The sequence below is a fragment of the Erinaceus europaeus genome, chromosome 22 (assembly GCF_950295315.1).
Source record: "Erinaceus europaeus chromosome 22, mEriEur2.1, whole genome shotgun sequence".
NCBI lineage: Eukaryota > Metazoa > Chordata > Mammalia > Eulipotyphla > Erinaceidae > Erinaceus > Erinaceus europaeus.
The window spans coordinates 1,625,451-1,644,709 of NC_080183.1; the positions used below are offsets into that span (position 1 = coordinate 1,625,451).

The window sequence follows — 19,259 nt, forward strand, 5'->3', positions numbered from 1 at the left end:
TCTTTGTCCATTTAGTGATTTTTTTTTTTTTTGCTTCTGTGGTTAAATTTTGTCATTTGTCATTCTATTTAAAAATTTTCTAATTGTCTTTATTTATTGGATAAATAGCCAGACATAGAGAGGGACGGGTGTGATAGGGGATAAAAAGAGAGAGACGCCCGCAGCCCTGCTTCACCACTCGTGAAGCTTCCCCTCAGCAGGTGGGGGACCGGGGCCTTGAACCCGGGTCCTTGCGCACTGTAATGTGTGCGCTCAATCAGGTGTGCCGCCACCCGGCCCTTCTGTCACCTGCAGTAGTCACAGGCCACTGTCCTCCTGACTGCTGGCTGCTCAGTGTCCCCTGACCTCTCCTTGGGTCTGGGAACAGAGATGGACATGACGCTTGTTAAAGTAATGTGCTTGCATATAGCTTTTTTTGAAAGTAGAAAGTACCCAAATGGAATTTTTGAATTTGGTTTACAGAAAATACCTAAATTGGCTTTTTAAAAAATTTGACTTAGAGGTGGTACACCTGGTTGAGCACACACATGACACTGTGCAAGGTTCTGGGTTCAAGCCCTGGGTCCTCACCTGCAGGGGAAAAGCTTCAAGTGTGGTGAAGTAGAGTTGCAGGTGTCTCTCCGTCTCTCCCCTCCTCTCTCAGTTTCTCTCTGTCTATCCAATAATAAATAAAAATAATTTCTTGACCTCCAAGAAGCCACATGCTAAGTCTAAAGCGAGCCCAGCAGGTGTTCATCTTCATCATTATGAAAAGTGAGAGCAGCAAGGCCCGGGAGGCGGCACAGGCCTGGGTGACAGACTTGCAAGCGTGGAGACTAGGCCCTGAGCCCTGCTTATGTCGCAGTGACACACCGCGTGTCTCCTCGGTAGATAAACAGACTGTGCCAAACAACAGCTACTGCTAGGAGCACGCCAGCCTCCCTTGATTTCTGGTTGAGGTTTCGCCTCCTAAACACCTTACAGTTTCGGGCTGGGCTGGGGGAAAGCAGCATGGGGTGGGGGCAGGAATGACATCGAGCTGGAGTCTGGGTGGGCCGGCCCGCTGCGTGCTGGGCGGAAGAGAAGCGATGGCAGGTTTTAGGGGCCGGGGCCCGGAATCAGGGCCGGCTGTCCCGGGTGGTGGAGCAGCATGTGCGCTGGCCGTCCTCAGCCTGCGCCTTCCCCAGCAGTCTCCCAGGCCTCCTTTTCTTCTCAGTCTGAAGGCGTCAGGTTTCCACCGTTTACAGCCCTGCCTCAGCTGGACACAAACAAAGCCAGTTTCTTCGTGGCAGGAAAGCAAGGCAAGATACTGGAATCTGGGACTCTAGTGCCCCCGAATGTTTCCGAGTACAGAAACCTGGGCTCAAACACTCACGTCGAAGGTCACTTTCAAAAGCCAGTGGTGGAGGAAGCTCTGCCCCTCCCGAGAGCAGTCTGCAGGGGAAATGCCACTTGAGGGGCTCGGGGAGGACCCGGATCTGGGCCGACCTGACATGCTGGAATGTTCCGAGTGCAGGGGCCGTGGCTGGCAGCCCGTGGATTCATTCTGCACGGCGATCTTGATGGATGGTATTTGTTAAGATGGTATTTGACCTGCATTCAACTCCAGTTTGGCTAAATCTAATTTCAGGCATAATTACCCCGAAATGTAAGCGCAGCGTGTTTATGCTGTAGAGCCAGAGCGGCACAGAGATTTGTTTGGTCACAGAACAGTGCAGAGGAGAACGAGTGACTTTTGGTTTTGTGGTTGGAAGTCATAGAGTCTGGGCGAAATTTCACCACATTTATTGCTTAAGAAGGGAGGTCTTTTTTCAATACCTAAAACAGAATTATGTATCTCTAAGTGATTGTTTTCGTAGAATCATGCTCAGTTTGAATGTTTGCAGTTCTAAGAGTAACAAGTAATCAGACTGCAGAGTAGCTTAAAATACAGAAGAAGCACTAAGGAACAAATTATTTGTGGCAGAAAGCCTATCTTCCTATTTTGGACTTTTTTTTTTTTAACTTCTCCAATCCCTACTTCTTATCTTTATTTTAAACTTGAAGACAAGTGACAGTGTTCTGCCCCCCCCCCCCCCCCAGCAAATGCAGCTAGCAGATTTTTATTCCTTATTCATGGGCATCATTTGCTTCATGTGAAGTGAGCCGTGGTTTGAAAGGAACCATTCCCTCATCCTCTGTCAACATTCGGGAGAGGCCCTGTGTCCTTTTTACTAAGATAAATGTGAGCACGGAATGAAACTTTTCTCTTTGAAGTTTTTGGTGTTAATATTACAGAAGGGTTACCATGCCGAGACTTTTGATTCTTAGTGGCGTGTGGCGGCCGAACTTGAAAATGTTACTGTGTATCGTAACTATCTAGAGCAGCAAGTTTGAATCCTTGAAACAATCAATCCTTATCTTTTCTCTTTGGTCAATGATTTGCCTGCCCACAAGTTTTCCTCAGTGTAATCATGATGATTTTCTCTTGTGTGGGTACTTCGAGTTATTTCCTCTTGATTTTTCTCACATTTTATAATTTCAAAACACATCTGATAATGTTCTTCTCCTCATCTCCTTGTCTCGTAACAAAAAGCCGCTACGTGGAATGCTGTCGGTGCTGTCTGGGGAGCAGATTGAATCGTGGTTTTTTTGGTTTTCTTTCCTTTTTTCCTTTGGTTTGTTTTGGTTTTGCTTTTAAAGAGAACTAGTGGGGACACGGAAAGGGCTTTAACTTCACCCCACATGATACCCCACGTGTAGTGTTCAATGTTGTTCCCACTGGCGTTAGATAATAGCGTCCATCTGCTTGGTGAACCCACCCCCGTGTCTTGGGGTTTTGGGGTTTATCCCCGCACATCCTGACCGGAGCCCTGCCCGCCTCTGCCTTCAGGTGCTGCAGGGACCAAACCAGGGGCCAGGCAGCCCCAGGCATGAGCGCCTTGGGTATATATTCTGTGACGTAAGTGTTTAATTTGCACCCTAAGGTATACTCACGATGACTGTGTACTGAGGAGGTTGTGTATCTCAGGTTTAATGGCTAAAAATACCACATTAAGCCATGTACACTTGAAATGTATCTTCAAATGCCTTTTCTGTGCTGAATTTCAGGGTTGAAAGTTCAGGGTTTGTGTAAGGAGGGCTGTTTGGAACTGATCTTAGATAGAAATGGTATTGTGGTTCTTAGGAGCTGCCGCTGACTGATTTTCTGTGTGGCAAGCACTTTCTCTGTGTACTCAGTTTAACCCTCTGCGGCATGCTCCTTTCAGAGACCAGAAAGCACCCTAGGCGGAGGCCCGGGAGCCTGCAGACACTAGACCCCTTGCAGGCACCCAGGTGCTTGGAAGTGAAGGTCCTCTCTTCAGAAAGGCTTGCTCTTATCAGAAAGCCAGTGTGAGGAGTTTGCCCTTAAGTGGGAAAGTATCCAGAGGCCGGGCCAGCTCTGTGCTGTGGTGACCAGGGTTTCACAGCTCTGGGCTGCCTTTTTCAAGAAGAAAAAGACAGAAGCAGGTACACACAGAAATGGATAGGTAGATAGATAGATAGATAGATAGATGGATGGATGATACATCGATGGATGATAGATACACCAGACCTCTGACGCTCCCCCCGGCACACTGAGAGTCGGGCTTGAAACAGGGTCACACACAGCGAGGTGGAACCTTCCCATTGAGTTATTGCTCTCATCCAAGAATAGCCACTCCAGTTGATTTAAAAATAGCTGAAGCCCCCTCCTCCTCTGACTTGAACTTAGAAAGAGGAGGATGGTGGGGCTTGTTTTTAAGTGACTCGAGTTCTTTCTCTGTGCAGGCGGAGTGTCCACCTCCTGTCCCCAGCACAGTAAGGCAGCACGTTTTCAGCTTCTCTGGTGCGGAAGTCCGAAGCAGCGGAGCTGTGCTGTTTGGCGTGAGGGCTGATGCGGACGGGCTGTGTGCCCTGCGCGCTTCAAGTCCAGATGTCGGGGAGATGGCTTTTACAGCCCACTTTCCCGCGTCAGAAAATCTCTCCACAAAGGTAGAAGGGAAAGAAAATGCTATCTTTCCTTTTTATTTTTTATTAAGCATTAAGCCGGCACGTGAGTGCAGGGTAGCTGAAGCAGCAGACGCTGCTTCCTGCCCAGCTGAGCGACAACAGCCCACAGCACCCACCCACCTGCCACGGGGCACTTGTCACCGCTCTTGAGTCGGTGTGGCTAGAGATGGTTTCTGCAAGTAGGAGTCAGGTAACAAATTGGACCTGACTCTCTCTAGGAAACAGGGCCGGGGATGAATTCTCTTGATTACACATGAAAAGACAAGGGCTGGGAGGCAGCTCACTTGATGAGCATAACTTTGCAGGCCTGGCCCCCGCCACACTGAAGGGGGCTTTGAGGCTGTGTTTTCATCCTGTTTCTGCCCCTCTGCCACTATTTCTAAACAAACTATCACAAAGGAAATTCTGAACAGAGAGGGGAAGGGTAGAGTCTTGTCCCTTTATTTCCAGCTGGGAGAATCGAGCCTTTTGAAAACCTGTTATCTGTGAATTCAGAGGCAGGGCTCCCATGAGTTGTGGAGCTGCGGAGGCCCGATGTGCAGGGCAGGCAACAGCTTCCAACAGCCATGCTTCTTGTCAGAAACTCAAAAGGTCATCTCACACTTTCTAGCTTTCTTGCTCACTTGCAGAAGTACCTTTGAGAGTGTCTTAATGTCATGAAGTTGGTACAGGCCTCATTTTTTCCTTGGTTCACTGTGGGACTCCAGAACCATTGTGCGTTTGGGGCAGTTTAAAAGTGGGGGCAGAGGTGGGCTAGATGGCATAATGGTTATGCAGAGCCCAAGTCTCCAAAGTCCCAGGTTCAATCCCCTGCACCACCATAAGCCAGATCTGAGCAGCATTCTAGGGTCTGGGGGTGGTGTGTGTGTGGGGGAAGCCAGAGCAAAAAAATCTGGCCAGTCACATCTGTTTATTTTGATCAAGGCCCTGCCCAGCTGTGATTCAGTGGCTGGGGGTTGAACTGCCCTGCCGTCTCCCCAGCCGGACAGTAACATTAGTAAAGTGAGCTGCTCCAGCTTCGGTGACACGGCATGATCAGAGCAGTAAGTTGGAGGGTCTGGCACTGGTTTTGAAGACGCACAGGAGGCAGGGCACTCTCGATGCCTTTAGACTGGGGGCCGGAAGGGCGTGTGGTGTGTCTGTCAGCGCTGCCTTGAAGGCTTCATTCCCCCAGACGGGAGTTTGCAGGTCGTAACTGAATCTGTGACTGTCAGTTAAAATGAGAAGACGTGACCCGGCCTGTTTCACCCACATGAACTGAATCATCACTGTGCTGGGCTCGGCGACTCTCTCGGACACGGGCTGCCCAGCGGTGATGCTGTAAGAGTGAACGTTGAACGGTCATGAGTCGACTGTGCTGGTCATGCCGTTACTCCCAGAAGCACTTGGAACCTGCCAGAGGGTTAAAGTTGCGTCTGCACGGAGGCAGTGTCTGGCTGCGCAGACAGGAAGAAGGGCTGACTTACTGCGGGACTCAGCTCTCCTTAAAGCCAGACTGCTGGGAGGAGGTGATTCCACAGCAAGCACTCACCCTTCTGTCTAAGCGAATTGTACTCATAACTTTAACACTGGGTTTCCTTTAGTTCCAGTTGTGTTATGACATAGTAGGCACTCATTCTAAAGCCCCCCCCCCCCCAGACATGTACTGTTTTCTTGACTCCCAGGAGAAGTATTAATTACATTATTCAGGGATCTTGTTCTGGTAAATTAACTGTGAAACTTGCGCCAGGTAGGACATTTCTTGAAGCTAGTTATTTTTAAAATGAGTTTGCTTGTTCTAAAGTACTCTGTCTGATTGCTTCTAGGTTATCTAGGGCATGAATCAATCTAGACGTGGCAACTGAAAGGTCTTAGAATCAGCCTTTTGAGGTAAATATCAGCTTGCTAAGATAGTATTATGGTTACCCTGCTCTTCTGCTAACTTGCTGGCAAAGCGAAAGTATCAATGAGCAGAGAAGGTTTAACCTTCAAAGGTCTGTTCTTTAAACACCTGAGCTGATGGTCCGGGAAGTGGTGCAGTGGCTAGAGCTCTGGACTTTGGAGCGTGAGGTTCCAAGTTTAGTCCCCGGCAGCACGTGTGCCAGAGTGGTGTCTGGTGTTCTCTCTCTCTCTCTCTCTCTCTCTCTCTCTCCTATCTTTCTCAAAAATAAATAAATAAACAAACAAACATAGATTTTTAAACAACCAGGCCGGGCATACAGAAGTGAGCAGGAGCCTGCTGGTCACTCCTGCCCGAGCTTGTCTTAAGTCAGGCTGCGGAAGTGGGCTCCTGCTCAGAGCACCACTTGTCAGGCTCTCTCATCTCAGCACTGCAGGCTTTCTTAGTTTTTTTTTTTTTTTTTTTAATATTTTATTTATTTTATTTTTGAGAGAGATACAGACAGAGAGAGACACAGAGAGAAATACCAGAGCACTGCTCAGCTCTGGCTTATGGTGGTATGGGGGATTGAACCTGGGACTTTGGAGCCTCAGGCATGAGAGTCTGTTTGCATAACCATTATGCTATTTCCCCCACCCGCTTTCTTAGTTTTTAAATCTCTAGTTCATTTCAGGAAAACTACCTCACAGTTATTGATTGATTCAGGGTTATCGTTGGGGTCGGTGCCTGCCCGAGAAACGGCTGTTCCCCTCCCTCTTTTTTCTTTTTCTTTTATTGGACAGGACAGAGAGAAATTGAGAGAGGTGGAGGAGATAGAGAGGGAGAGAGACAGATAGACGCCTGTAGACCTGCTTCACCGCTTCCCCCTACAGGTGGGGAGCTGGGGCTTGAACCTGAGTCCTTGCACACGGGAACATGTGCTATCAGCTAGGTGAGCCACCAGCTGTCCCCCCATTCCTGTTAAATTTATACAAAATATGGACATCATTGAACTGTGTTTATGAATTTTGTTACTCAGGAACACATTCTTTTGATTTAACTGATTTATTTTGGATAGCGGTAGAGAAAAACTGAGAGGGGAAGGGGAGATAGAGAGACACCTGCCTGCAGCCCTGCTTCAACACTTGTGAAGCTTCTGTCTTATAGGCGGGGACCGGGGCTTGAACCCTGGCCCTTGCGCACTGTAATGTGAGCGCTCAGCCGGGCTGCCACGGCCCAGTCCCTCGCACTCTCATCCTTTAAAGAGTTCGTGGTGGGTAGGCAGGCAGCTCACTTGACCAAGTTCACGACGCGGGTTAGAACCTAGCTCTCAGCGAATTGAAGAAAACTTCAGAGCTGAGCTTCCTTCCTTTCTCTCTCTCCCTCTGCCTGGAGCTGAGAAAATGAAAATAGAATGAAAAAAGAGTTCACAGTATGGTTTAGTGGGTCTTTGGGTTTGTGTTTTGAATTCGAGAAGCTGAAGCCTTGTCACGCACGAGCTACTTTGCATTTTCGGTGAAGTACCGGCTCCCGGCTCCATTTCTCCTCCCTGGGTGGGTCTGGGAGGCTCCCGGCTCCATTTCTCCTCCCTGGGTGGGTCTGGGAGGCTCCAGGCTCCATTTCTCCTCCCTGGGTGGGTCTGGGAGGCTCCCGGCTCCATTTCTCCTCCCTGGGTGGGTCTGGGAGGCTCCCGGCTCCATTTCTCCTCCCTGGGTGGGTCTGGGAGGCTCCCGGCTCCATTTCTCCTCCCTGGGTGGGTCTGGGAGGCTCCCGGCTCCATTTCTCCTCCCTGGGTGGGTCTGAGAGGCTCCAGGTGCTCCCCATTCATTCTTCCCTTTCTCAGTCACCCCCTTTAGGATCTACTTCGTTTGACCCTTGGTATCAACGTGCAGTCTTCACCTGCCTCTGTTTTCCCCAGACCTCTGGGTACGGGACACACTGTTGTTATAGCCGCCTCTCTTGTTCTTTGTTTCAGAAGACCTAGCATTCTCCAGCCATTCAGATGTCTTTTGTCCAGCGTTTAGTGCAGGACAATGGCCTTTTATTCCACCGATGTGTCTGTGTCCAGTTCAAGTCCAGGAATCTTAAACTTCGCTGCTTTTGCATTTATTTTCAGAGTAGAAGTGGGCATGCTGTGATCTTCTGAGAAACTGCTGTCATGATGTCAAAATGCAGTTCAGACAATAGCAACACAGAGATCGCAAACATTAAAACGGTAAGTCGTGATTTCTCCTATATGGAAAAAGGAAGGACATTTACTTGTGGGCTGTAGACGGCCATTGCCGAGTGAATCGAGAGCGAGGCGACCTCACCAGCTTCACAATATTGAAGTGAAGTGACAAATGTCCGGGTCTGAGAGGGCAGCTGCCACGTGCAGTGACGTTGCTGGTCCTCCTACATTGCTGAAACTGTAGAACTTTCACTTCCAGGGGGCTCCAGAGCTTCTCACTACGGAAACGTGTTTAAAGTTACCAGAGAGAGGAATGATTGGCAAAAGGAGGCTTTTCTGCTTTCACATTATCTGATTACCGACTGAATGTTTTAATCTTGGATTCATTTCCTCTAAGTCCAAAGTGTGGCTGTTCACTGTACTTGATTGTCAGAAAAGTCATGCTGGATTTTTCTTTCTGTTTTCCTATGCAAAATCAATAAATCAATCACTAAAGTAAAGACATCATGACTTTTCTGACAATGGTGGAAATAGGTTGAAATTTTATGACCGTAAGGAAAATAGAGCTGGGAGGTGGCTTGCTGTGGTCGCCTCCTCTCTCACACCCACCCTTTGGGGCAAAAGGCCACGCAAAGAGCCTTTGAAGGCCCTGGGTTCCAGCGCAGGCCCCGAGGAGGAGTCAGCGATGCAGGTGGTCGGTCAGGCAACTTTGCTTCACGGGTGTGTGGTTTGGGGCAGGAGATTCCAGGCCAGCAGAGGCCGTGACGCGTCCGGTCCTTGCGGAGCATGGGGGTCTCCCAGAGTCGGCTGGTGTGTGTGGTGGGAGACAGGCCACTGCGCGTGTGTGCGGCTGCACGGCCGCCTCTTCTGGTCCTGCCGGTCAGGACTGGCATCCAACTGCAGGCAGGAGGACTTTGCCTGCGGCTGCTCCCCCAGAAGCCGGGCTGGCTGCACCTGCTGCCGCCTCAGGCCACTTACTGGGATGGCGCCCTGCGTCCAGTGAGCCGCAGAGGAGGGGCTGTGCGGGGGGGCTTCTGGGTGGCCTCTCCCAGGTCAGCAGAGCCGGCGACCTTGGGAAGGAACAAAAATCAGGGTCCTCCTGCCGCCCGGGGAGAGAGTGGGCACTGCCCAGCACCTGTGACCGAGCCCAGCGCCTGCCGGGGCCTCTCTCCCACCGCTCCGGGGCCATTGTGTTTTGTACGCCATCAGACTTAGCCAGGAAAGTGCACAAAATAAAGACCAGTGCTTGGGTACCACGGCAGTTATTTTTATTTCACAGAATTGCTTGAATTTGGCATGTCTGTGTGTGTGTGGAGGGGGGCTCTGGGTCCCCACATAGATGGTTCTGTCACTCCTGGCCTGATTTTTTTTTATTTAAATTTTTAAAATTTCAGACACAGAGAGACAGAGATGGAGAGGGATCACTGCTCCACGTCCGAGGAGCTTGTCTGGATGCCATGTGCTCCCATGTGGTGCCAGGGCTCAAACCCAGGGCCTCACCCACGGTAGGCCTTGTTCCCAACAGGGTGAACTGTCTTGTAACCCTGACACGCTAATTCTTTTGTTTGTTTGTTTTCCCAGAGCCCTGCTCAGCTCTGGCTGATGGTGGTACTAGGGGATTGAACCTGGGACTTGGTAGCATCCAGCAGGAGAGTCTGGTTACAGAGCCATTCTACTCCCCCTCCACCCCCCGCCCATCATGTTTTCTTCCTGTCTGATCAGACACACCTGAGTGTTCAAGACCAGGACTAGGATGGTGGCTCACTGTGCATTGTTAGCTGAGACAAGACCCCATGTTTATGGCCCTTGAGTGGAGTGATAGGACCCCGCAGGCATCTGGGCCTTCCCTCCAGGTGGGCCGAGTGCCAGGTGTTCTCACATGGTATCTCCTTGCTGCCCCAGCCACGTCCCAGAATTCATGAAGAATGTCTGAAGCGCAGCCGTGTGCCTGACTGCGTTGTAGGTGCACGTGTGAGCAGGTGGCGAGCTGCACGCACCTTTCTCTCGTAAAGCCCGTACTGCACTATACGCGGATCTCAGATGGGTCAGTAAATGGAGACCCAGCCACCGCAGAGGACTCCGCAGACCACAGAGCTGTCGTCTGTGCGCTTCTCTGCGGGTCCACCGCCAAGTTCTTTCTTCACCCCGAGGCAGGCAGCGGTGTGGCGATTTTCCCGCACTTACGTCTGTGCAGTGGTGGGATTCTTCTGGATCCATTTCTGTGTGCGGGGTTTCTGGGTTGAAGAGCATAGGCTGTCTGACTTCTGTAACCATCCCCTTAGGTCATTAAAAAAAAAAAAAAGAATGAAAGAAAGAAAAGGAAAAGGGAAATGAAAGAGAAAGAGAGGGCGTCAGCAGCACTCCAGGAAGAGTTTGCAGTGCCCCGGAGCGAGCGGAGTCCTGCCGTCCGTCCCTCCCCGCCCGCGCTCCTGCTCGGTGGCCCTGCGTGGCTGTGTGACGGTTTTCTCTCTCCTTTTGTAGTAAGCTGTGCTAGCGCAGACATGCAGTGACAGAGACTCGTGATGAGTGACAAGCCTCGCTTTGCCACCCTCAGCATGGCCGGCCTGCAGCTCATGACCCCCGCTTCCTCACCAATGGGTCCTTTCTTTGGACTGCCATGGCAACAAGAAGCAATTCACGATAACATTTACACGCCAAGAAAATATCAGGTACTAATGAGAACACTAATCCCCGAGCACTTTCACCGGGACGGAAGGAGTCGGCTTCCAGTCCACTCAGCCTCTACCGGTCTCCTCACCCTCCCTGCCTCCCAGCCTTTCCTGTTCTGATTAATCTTCTCATCCCAGACACTTTTTTTTTGTCCTTAATAGTCCCTTTCTTTTCTAACCTCCGCTGGGTAATTGATTTGGTAGTTTTATTTGTGACTTGGCTTATCAGCCCTGGCCCCGCAGAACCTCACTGTCCCTGGGTGTCCACTGGAGTGTGTCAGGAGCCGGGTAGGAGTAAGAGCCAGACTTGAACACCGGGAACTGGCAGACCCACCAATACTGGACTGTGTGTCAGGGCTCCGTCCTGCCACAATCCACCTCAAAGAAGTCGCTGGTGTATTAACGCAGGACAGGGGTGTCCGGTGGGCCCCTGGATGTCCTTTGGCTGGTCCTCAAGATGTAGACAGGTGCGGTGGTGAGAGTCCGCCATCGACATGCAGGCTAGTCTCCTGAAGCTCGTCCCGCCTCCCCTCCGCGTTGCACCTGTAGGTGGAACTGCTGGAAGCGGCTCTGGACCGTAACACCATCGTCTGTCTGAACACCGGCTCGGGGAAGATGTTTATTGCTGTCCTGCTGACTAAGGAGCTGTCCTACCAGATCCGGGGAGACTTCAACAGCGACGGCAAGAGGACGGTCTTCTTGGTCAACTCTGGTAATAAACAGACACTTACTTTGTCCTGGTGTGGGGGGCAGCGGGTGAGATGAGCACAGACCGGCACTGTGAGCCGCGTCCGACAGACGCTGAAGATCGTGGCAGAAAGCCCGTGCCTCTCCTCTCAGGCGTCTCGTTCTTAGTGGTTTTTTCTCCTATGTGCTAAACACCTGTTTTGTTTTTTTCCTAAATGCAATTACACCAATTTGATTCTTCAAAGGTACTTGTTTATAAAACAGTGGCTATTATAATTATTTTATTTTATTTACCAGAACACTGCTCAGCTCTGGCTTATGGTGTGGGGAAAACTGACTTAAAACTGTCCTGGGGGCTGGGCAGTGGTGTACTGGGTCAAGCTCACAGGATGAAAAGTGCACAGACAGGCATAAGGATCCTGGTTCGAGCCCCCAGCTCTCTACATGCAGGGGGGTTGCTTCATGAGTGGTGAAGCAGATCTGTAGGTGTCTGTCTTTCTTTCCCCTCTCTGTCTTCCCCATCTCTCTCGATTTCTCTCTGTCCTATCCAACAACAACAAAAAGGGCAACAAAAGGGGAAAAGTGGCCTCCAGGAGCAGTGGATTCGTAGTGCAGGCACCGAGCCCCAGCGATAACCCTGGAGGCAACAACAAAACAAAACAAAACAAAAAAACCCTGTCCTCATGAGTGATTTGACGATAGCTTACAGGATTATGAGATGATGGGCATGGTTCTACCCACACAGGATGGTAACTTTCTGATTTGTGGTTTTGCCCTACTGGTCGTAGAAAGAAATCTAGATTCTTCTTGAAAGTTAAATACTGAGAGTTAAAATGCTGGCTTTTGTGTGTTTGGGATTAAATAATGTGTGAGCCTAGGCCACCAGGAACCTGGGACAATCCTGCCTCCTGCATTGCCTCAGCTGGTGAAGTCCTCAGGGGCCTCATCTCATCACTTGTTGAAGCAATCTGACTTCCTGAGTGGGCACAAGAGGGACAGGATGAAAGCAAGCAAGCAAGCAAGCAAGCAAACAAACAAAAAAAAAAACAGAGAGGGAAAGGTTTGGGATAGGGCAGGGTAGGCAGCATAATGGTTATGCAAAGAGACTCTCATGCTTGAGGCTTTAAAGTCCCAGGTTCAATTCCCTGCCATTCTAGTCTAAGAGATATATTCTTTTTTGTTTAATTTTTTTCCCTTTATTGGGGGATTAATGTTTACAGTCAACAGTAAATAGACTAGTTTGCACATGTATAACATTTCTCGGTTTGCCACATAACAATACAACCCCCACTAGGTCCTCTGTCATCCTCCTTGGACCTGTCTCCCCCCACCCCCCAACCCAGAGTCTTTTACTTTGGTGTGATATGCCAGTTCCACTGCTCCAGGAGCAGTGGACTCATGGTGCAGGCACTGAGCCCCAGCAATAACCCTGGAGGCAAAAAAAAGAGAAGATCACAGAACTTGTTGACATGACAGGAGGCAGCATGGTGTGTTGTGCAGGGAGCGTGGGCTTTAGGTTGGCTGTTGAAGCTGGTGTCTGGGACGCGTTTCCTCACCCACCCCTCAGCAGTCAGCTGGGGAGACTCCTGCCATTCACGTGGGCTCTCCTGTTTGCCATCAGCTAACCAGGTTGCTCAGCAAGTGTCAGCCATCAGGACTCACTCAGACCTCAAGGTTGGGGAGTACTCAGACCTAGAAGCAAGTGCATCTTGGTCAAGAGAAAAATGGAACCAAGAGTTTGCTAAACACCAGGTAAGACTTGCAGAGTGTAAATCCATGAACATCTTGGGACCTGGTGGCGACGACGGCCGTAGGCCGCCTGGTCTGCGTTCGGTTTGGAAACTATTTTCTTGACATGAGGAATTAACCCTGTGGACACTCCCTGCCCATGTCATCTCAAAGCCAAATAAAAAATCGCCGCTTTGCTTCACCTTCGTTTTCTGGAAAGGAGACAGCTTTACAGAGTGTGTCAAGCTGCAAAATAATGAGCTCCTATCCATTTAAAACGTTTGTTTTCAGTTTTTGAAACTTACTTTTATTTTATTTAAAATATTTATTTTCAATTAAGACAGAGAAATTGAGGGACGGGGGTCAGGCTAGAGAGAGGGCCGTGCAAGGCAGCCCCTGCAGGTGGGACTTGGGGGGCTTGAACCCGGGTCCTTTGACTTGTAAGACATGCATCAACCAGGCACCACTGCCCAGGGCCTGCTGTCAGTCTGATGTAGGGGCCTCGGTCATGGCCTGCAGGTCCGCAGTCGGGCTCGTCTCCCACGGCCGCCCGTATCTGACCGCTGTGTCCTTCTAGGTCCTCGTCATGACCTGCTGTGTTGCCTTGAACGTTTTGAAAAACAATTACCTGTCACTGTCAAATATTAACCTTCTGGTGTTTGATGAGTGCCATCTTGCAATCCTAGACCACCACTACCGCGAAATCATGAAGGTACGCGCTTCAATTTTTATTCGCCTTCACAATTCAAGACAAACCACTGTGTGCAATCTTTTCTTTCATTCTTCTTCTTCTTCTCCTCCTCCTCCTCCTCCTCCTCCTCCTCCTCCTCCTTTTTTCCACTGAAAAGCAGTAGTGCTTGTTGCTGATTTGGGAACTGGGAGAGTTCCAGGTGGTCAGGCCGCCAGTGTTAGGGCCTTGGTTCCGGTGTCTGAATGAGTGAATCCTAAGTGCATGTGAATTTTAAATCTATAACAACATTTAAACATTAAGCTTCCGTGACATATATGGCCATGATAATTGGAACTCTGCAGTGGATTTGAACCAGAGGCCTAAGCTCAGCGCTGCTGAACTGTATCACTTGGAGCAAATTCAAACCTGCCCCTCGGGCAGACAAGGGACAGACAAGGGACAGCTGGCGAGTGTGGCGCAGAGTCTTGTGAGGGCCTGGCTGACACTACGTGTTGGCAGAACAGTCCTTAACTAGCACTCATGTCTTTTGTCACGTCAGCTCTGTGAAAACTCTCCGTCGTGTCCACGGATCTTGGGGCTCACGGCTTCCATTTTAAATGGGAAATGTGATCCGGAGGAATTGGAAGAAAAGATTCAGAAGCTGGAGAAAATCCTCAAGAGTAAGGCCGAAACCGCGACTGACCTGGTGGTGTTAGACAGGTGCGTAGCCCTGAGGGACCGGCCTGCCCAGGAGCAGGCCGGCGGCTGGCGAGGCATCAGCAGGGCAGACAAATCTTAAAATTGTCATTTGTTATTATTGTCATTATCATTGTCTTGACCAGAGCACCGCACAGCTTGGGCTACTGCCACTACCAGGCCTTGAACCTGGGAGCGGACGTGTCTACCACTCTGCTCTCTCCGGCAGGGCTCTCTGCTATTCCTCAGGGGCGAGAGCCCAGCCTCGAGCGTCACAGAGGGGCGAGCGGGACGAGGTGTTTCTGACTGAGGGGCGAGACCGGGTGATGCCAGCACTTTGCAGCCATCAGCAAGGGCGGGGCTGGAGACAGGCCTTTGTGCCTCCTCTGGGTCCTCTGTGACTTACTGTTCAGGCTCGGTGCACGGGCGGTCTGGAATAGCACTTGGAGAATCCAGCCTTTGGAACGGGTGCCTCGGGACTTGTGGTTCTGGGGACTGGGGGATTTTTGAGAAGGTCAAATTCAGGACCTTTAGACTTACTGCCTGTCTGAGGAGACATCATCTTACAAGCCGATTTGTTTAGATGCGGAGAAGGGAAGCCTTACAGATTAGTAAGAAAATGAATCTTTATTTTATCTTACTTATTTTTGAATTTTTTTTTTTTTTTTTTAACGAGACACAGAGACCAGAGCACAGGGCTGGGGATCAAACCTGGGGCCTCAGAGCCTTCAGCAGGAGAGTTCTTTTTGCAGAAAATGAGTTTTTAAAGAGATGAAATTCAGATTTCTTAGTAGAGTCATCTTTTTTCAGGACTGAAGCTAGTCCTGTGGTGTTTTCTTGAAGGGGTAGAATAAACTGTGAAGACTGCTTCCTTAGGCTGTGCTGTTCAACCGACCTGAGCTCCATTGCTGAATTCTCCACCTGAGAGTGTGTGAGCCCACGTGTGAAGTGGCCTCTGAGGCTCTCTGATGGCCGGGTACACTGGCACCGGAGAGGACTTTGCTAAGACCATGTTTCAGGGGCCGGGGGGAAGTTCGCTCTGTAGATCAGGACCAAGTCACATTTCAGCTTCACGGGACGCAGGGATCCAAGTCCCACGAGGAGTTCAGGACATGCTGTTTCTGCCGGTGGTTGACTGTAACAAAGCCTACATTTTATTTGATTAATTAATTAATTATTATAATTATTTTTATTACTATTTTTTACTGCATCTTGCTTCCATAATCCCTGTAAGTGCTTTCAAAAGAATTTTGTTTGCTGTCCTGGTCACCTCACTTATGAAGGCTGCAAGGAGTCCGCAGCCAGGGAGGCCTTTCTTTGCGAGGACCTGTTAAGCCTTTAAAATAAAACTCATGTTTGCCCTGCATACTCGAGGTCCTGGTGATGTGAAAAGGGATGTGTTTAAAGTCGAAGTCTCCATACCCTCCCCTGAGCTTCACCCCCCCCCCACCCCCCGCTTCTGAAAGGTAATTGAATTTCTGACATTCTGAACCATGTTACTGCTCATTCTGGCTAATGGCTAGAGGGGGTAAAAAAAAAAAAAATAAAAAACTAAAGCACCAAACAGAACCCAGGACTACAAGGGAAGCACCCAGGTCTGTGACTCTGAGCCTGACGCTGCCCCTTGAGGCCTATCAGGCAACCGAGTGGCCATGAGCTTCCTGGCAGGAGGCCTGGCCGAGAGTGAGCTCGAGTCCTGAGCAGTCGTTCGGACAGGGCATGGGGGGGGGGGGGCTTCCTACCTCCCTTTCTCTCCCCTTCCTTTCTCCCTTATTTTCCTTTCCTGCTTCTTTCTTTTTAATTTTTTATTATTAAATTTTAATTTTTATTTATTGTATAGAGACAGCCAGAAATTGAGAGGGGAGAGGGTGATAGTGTGTGTGTGTGTGAGAGAGAGAGACCTGCAGATCTGCGTTACTGCGTGCTTTCTTTTCTTTTTTTTTTTTTTTTTTACTGCATGTTTTCTTAAATTAGTTGATTTATTACTGGATAGAGACAGAGGAATTGAGAAGGGGAAGGGCAGAGAGAGAGAGAGACACCTGCAGATCTGCGTTACTGCGTGCTTTCTTAAATTAGTTGATTTATTACTGGATAGACAGAGGAATTGAGAAGGGGAAGGGCAGGTAGAGAGGGAGGGAGACGCCCGCAGCCCTGCTTCTGCTCTTGTGGTGCTTCGCCCCTGCAGGTGGGGACTGGGGGCTCGATCTGGGCTCCTTGCACATTGTAGCGAGTGCTCAACCAGGTGCGCCACCACCCGGCTCCTCTTTATTACTTTCCCTTTCCTTCCCTTTCCTTCCCTTTCCTTTCTTTCTCTCCCTGTTTTTCTTTCTTTTTCTTTTCCTTCTCCTTCCTGCCTTTCCTCTCTCTTTTTTCTTTCCCTTTCTTTCTTTTTCTTTCCTTCCTGCCTTCCTCTCTCCCTCTTTTTCTTCTTCTTTGGCTTAGCTGTGAAATGCACCAGGAGTCGGCAGCGAGTGGATGGAGACGCTGACCCATTATGTTTCTGACCCCAAAGATACACTTCACAGCCGTGTGAGATCGTGGTGGACTGTGGGCCTTTCACGGACAGAAGCGGGCTGTACGACAGGCTGCTCAAGGAATTAGACGAAGCACTTGACTTCGTCACCGACTGTAACATATCCGCGCACTCGAGGGAAAGGGACTCCATGCTTATCTCTAAGCAGGTAAGCGCGCGCACAGCACGGCACAGGAAGGGCCACCAAGGACTACCAAGGGCTTCTGGCCGCGTCTGACAGGCGTGGAGCCACTTCTGGGCACTTGAGGTCGGGCCTCCTCTCCCCTGAAGTCGCTTTCACGGTCACACTCTGGACAGCTGGACAGCGAGCGTGGACAGCCCTGCTTCACGTCAGGGAGGCGCTAGGATTCCCGGCGTGGCTATTTCAGCACAGGCAGGGCGTCTGATATTTTTTTTCCCTCTGGGTCAGATGAGTCAGTTCCTGCCTGTACCCTGGACCTAAAGGAGTCCTCCACTGGCTTCCGCTGTTTATAACCCGCTCGCCACCGAGCACGGCTTGGAGCAGTTCAGAGCAGGGGAGACGCACCCTGGGGCTCAGCGTGTGTCCTGTGTCCTGTGTCCTGGCCCCACCCTGGGCCTGCTGGCTCAGCCAGAAGCTGGGGGCCCGGGGGTCCTGCCGCCTCAGACTTGGCAAGTCCTCCACTTCCCCCACTCCATGGGGCTTGAGACTTGCCATAAATGCTCACACTGTGCCCTGTGGGTGACTTCACCTCCCTCCTGCTTCTCCCCTCCCTGAGTGGGCATTCTTGTCCAGTTCCCGATTTCAGGGGGAAGGCTGCCAGCTCCTCCCCACTGAGAAGGATGTGAGCTGTGGGCTTGCCAGAAATGGCCTTTAAAAAATATATATTTGGGGGTTGGGTGGTGGCGCACCTGACTGAGCACATATATTACAGTGCGCAGGGACCCAGGTTCAAGCCCCCAGTCCCCACCTGCAGGGGGAAAGCTTCCTGAGCAGTGAAGCAGGGCTGCAGGTGTCTCTCTGTCTCTCTCCTTCTCTATCCCCCCACCCCCCCATAATTTCTGTCTCTATCCAATAAATAAAGATAATAAAAAAAATTAAAAATATATATATTCTTATTATTTTTATCTGTTGGACAGAGACAGCCAGAAATCAGGGGAGAGAGAGAGAGAGAGAGAGAGAGACACCTGCAGACCTGCTCCACCCTGCGGGTGGGGACCGAGGGGAGGGATTGAGCCCCGGCCCCTGAGCACTGTGACATGCGCTTAACTAGGCATGCCACCACAGGGCCCTGATGGCCGTTGTTACGTTTCGGAATCACTCTTCTTCTTCTTTTTTTAATATTTATTTATTCCCTTTTGTTGTCCTTATTGTATTATTGTTGTTGTTACTGATGTCGTCGTTGGATAGGACAGAGAGAAATGGAGAGGAGGGGAAGACAGAGAGGGGGAGAGAAAGACAGACACCCGCAGACCTGCTTCACCACTTGTGAAGCGACTCCCCTGCAGGTGGGGAGCCGGGGGCTCAAACCAGGATCCTCCGGCCGGTCCCTGTGCTTCGAGCCACGTGCGCTTAACCCGCTGCCTGCGCCACCGCCCGACCCCCGGAATCGCACTTCTGTTCCTGTCTCTGACGGGTCTGTGTCCTGCCGGACGCTGGGTGTTGTCAGGCGGTCTCTCCTCTCCCTTGTCGTTGAGGCGGCGGGGGCAGCGGGATCCTGGAGGGGCGCCTGCCGCCCGTCACCGCCCGTGTCCCCGCAGATCCTGTCCGACTGCCGCGCAGTGCTGGTGGTGCTGGGCCCCTGGTGCGCGGACAAGGTGGCGGGGATGATGGTGCGGGAGCTGCAGAAGCACGCCAAGCACGAGCAGGAGGAGCTGGCCCGCAAGCTGCTGCTCTTCGCGGACACGTCGCTGCGCAAGGTGCACGCGCTGTGCGAGGAGCACTTCTCGCCCGCCTCGCTGGACCTGGGCTTCGTCACCCCCAAGGTGCTGCGGCTGCTGGAGATCCTGCGCAAGTACAAACCCTTCGAGCGGCAGCAGTTCGAGAGCGTCGAGTGGTACAACAACAGGAACCAGGACGACTACGTGTCCTGGAGCGACTCCGAGGGCGAGGACGACGACGAGGAGGAGGCCGAGGAGGAGAAGCCCGAGACCAACTTCCCTTCCCCGTTCACCAACATCCTGTGCGGGGTTGTCTTCGTGGAGAGGAGGTACACGGCGGTTGTGCTCAACAGGTGCGTGTCCCGGCCGCCCCGACTCACTCGATGGCGCGTGACCGGGGGGCCTCCCTCCCAGGAGGA

General features: G+C 51.0%; 1 protein-coding gene across 6 annotated transcripts in view; it reads left to right on the top strand.

Annotated features, from left to right (window-relative positions):
* DICER1 (dicer 1, ribonuclease III) overlaps positions 1-19,259 on the top strand; it is a 72,235-nt gene that overhangs the window by 16,212 nt on the left and 36,764 nt on the right. For 3 of the 6 annotated variants that reach the window (XM_060181003.1, XM_016190795.2, XM_060181004.1), the window contains exons 2-9: positions 7,965-8,063; positions 10,500-10,687; positions 11,237-11,399; positions 12,996-13,126; positions 13,680-13,814; positions 14,332-14,492; positions 16,981-17,149; positions 18,721-19,193. In XM_060181003.1, the coding sequence (XP_060036986.1) occupies positions 10,541-10,687; positions 11,237-11,399; positions 12,996-13,126; positions 13,680-13,814; positions 14,332-14,492; positions 16,981-17,149; positions 18,721-19,193 (1,379 nt within the window). In that variant the 5' untranslated portion in view covers positions 7,965-8,063; positions 10,500-10,540. Of the gene's footprint in view, positions 1-5,795; positions 5,860-7,964; positions 8,064-10,499; positions 10,688-11,236; positions 11,400-12,995; positions 13,127-13,679; positions 13,815-14,331; positions 14,493-16,980; positions 17,150-18,720; positions 19,194-19,259 lie in introns of all 6 variants that reach the window. The other 3 variants (XM_060181000.1, XM_060181002.1, XM_060181001.1) reach the window with 3 other exon arrangements.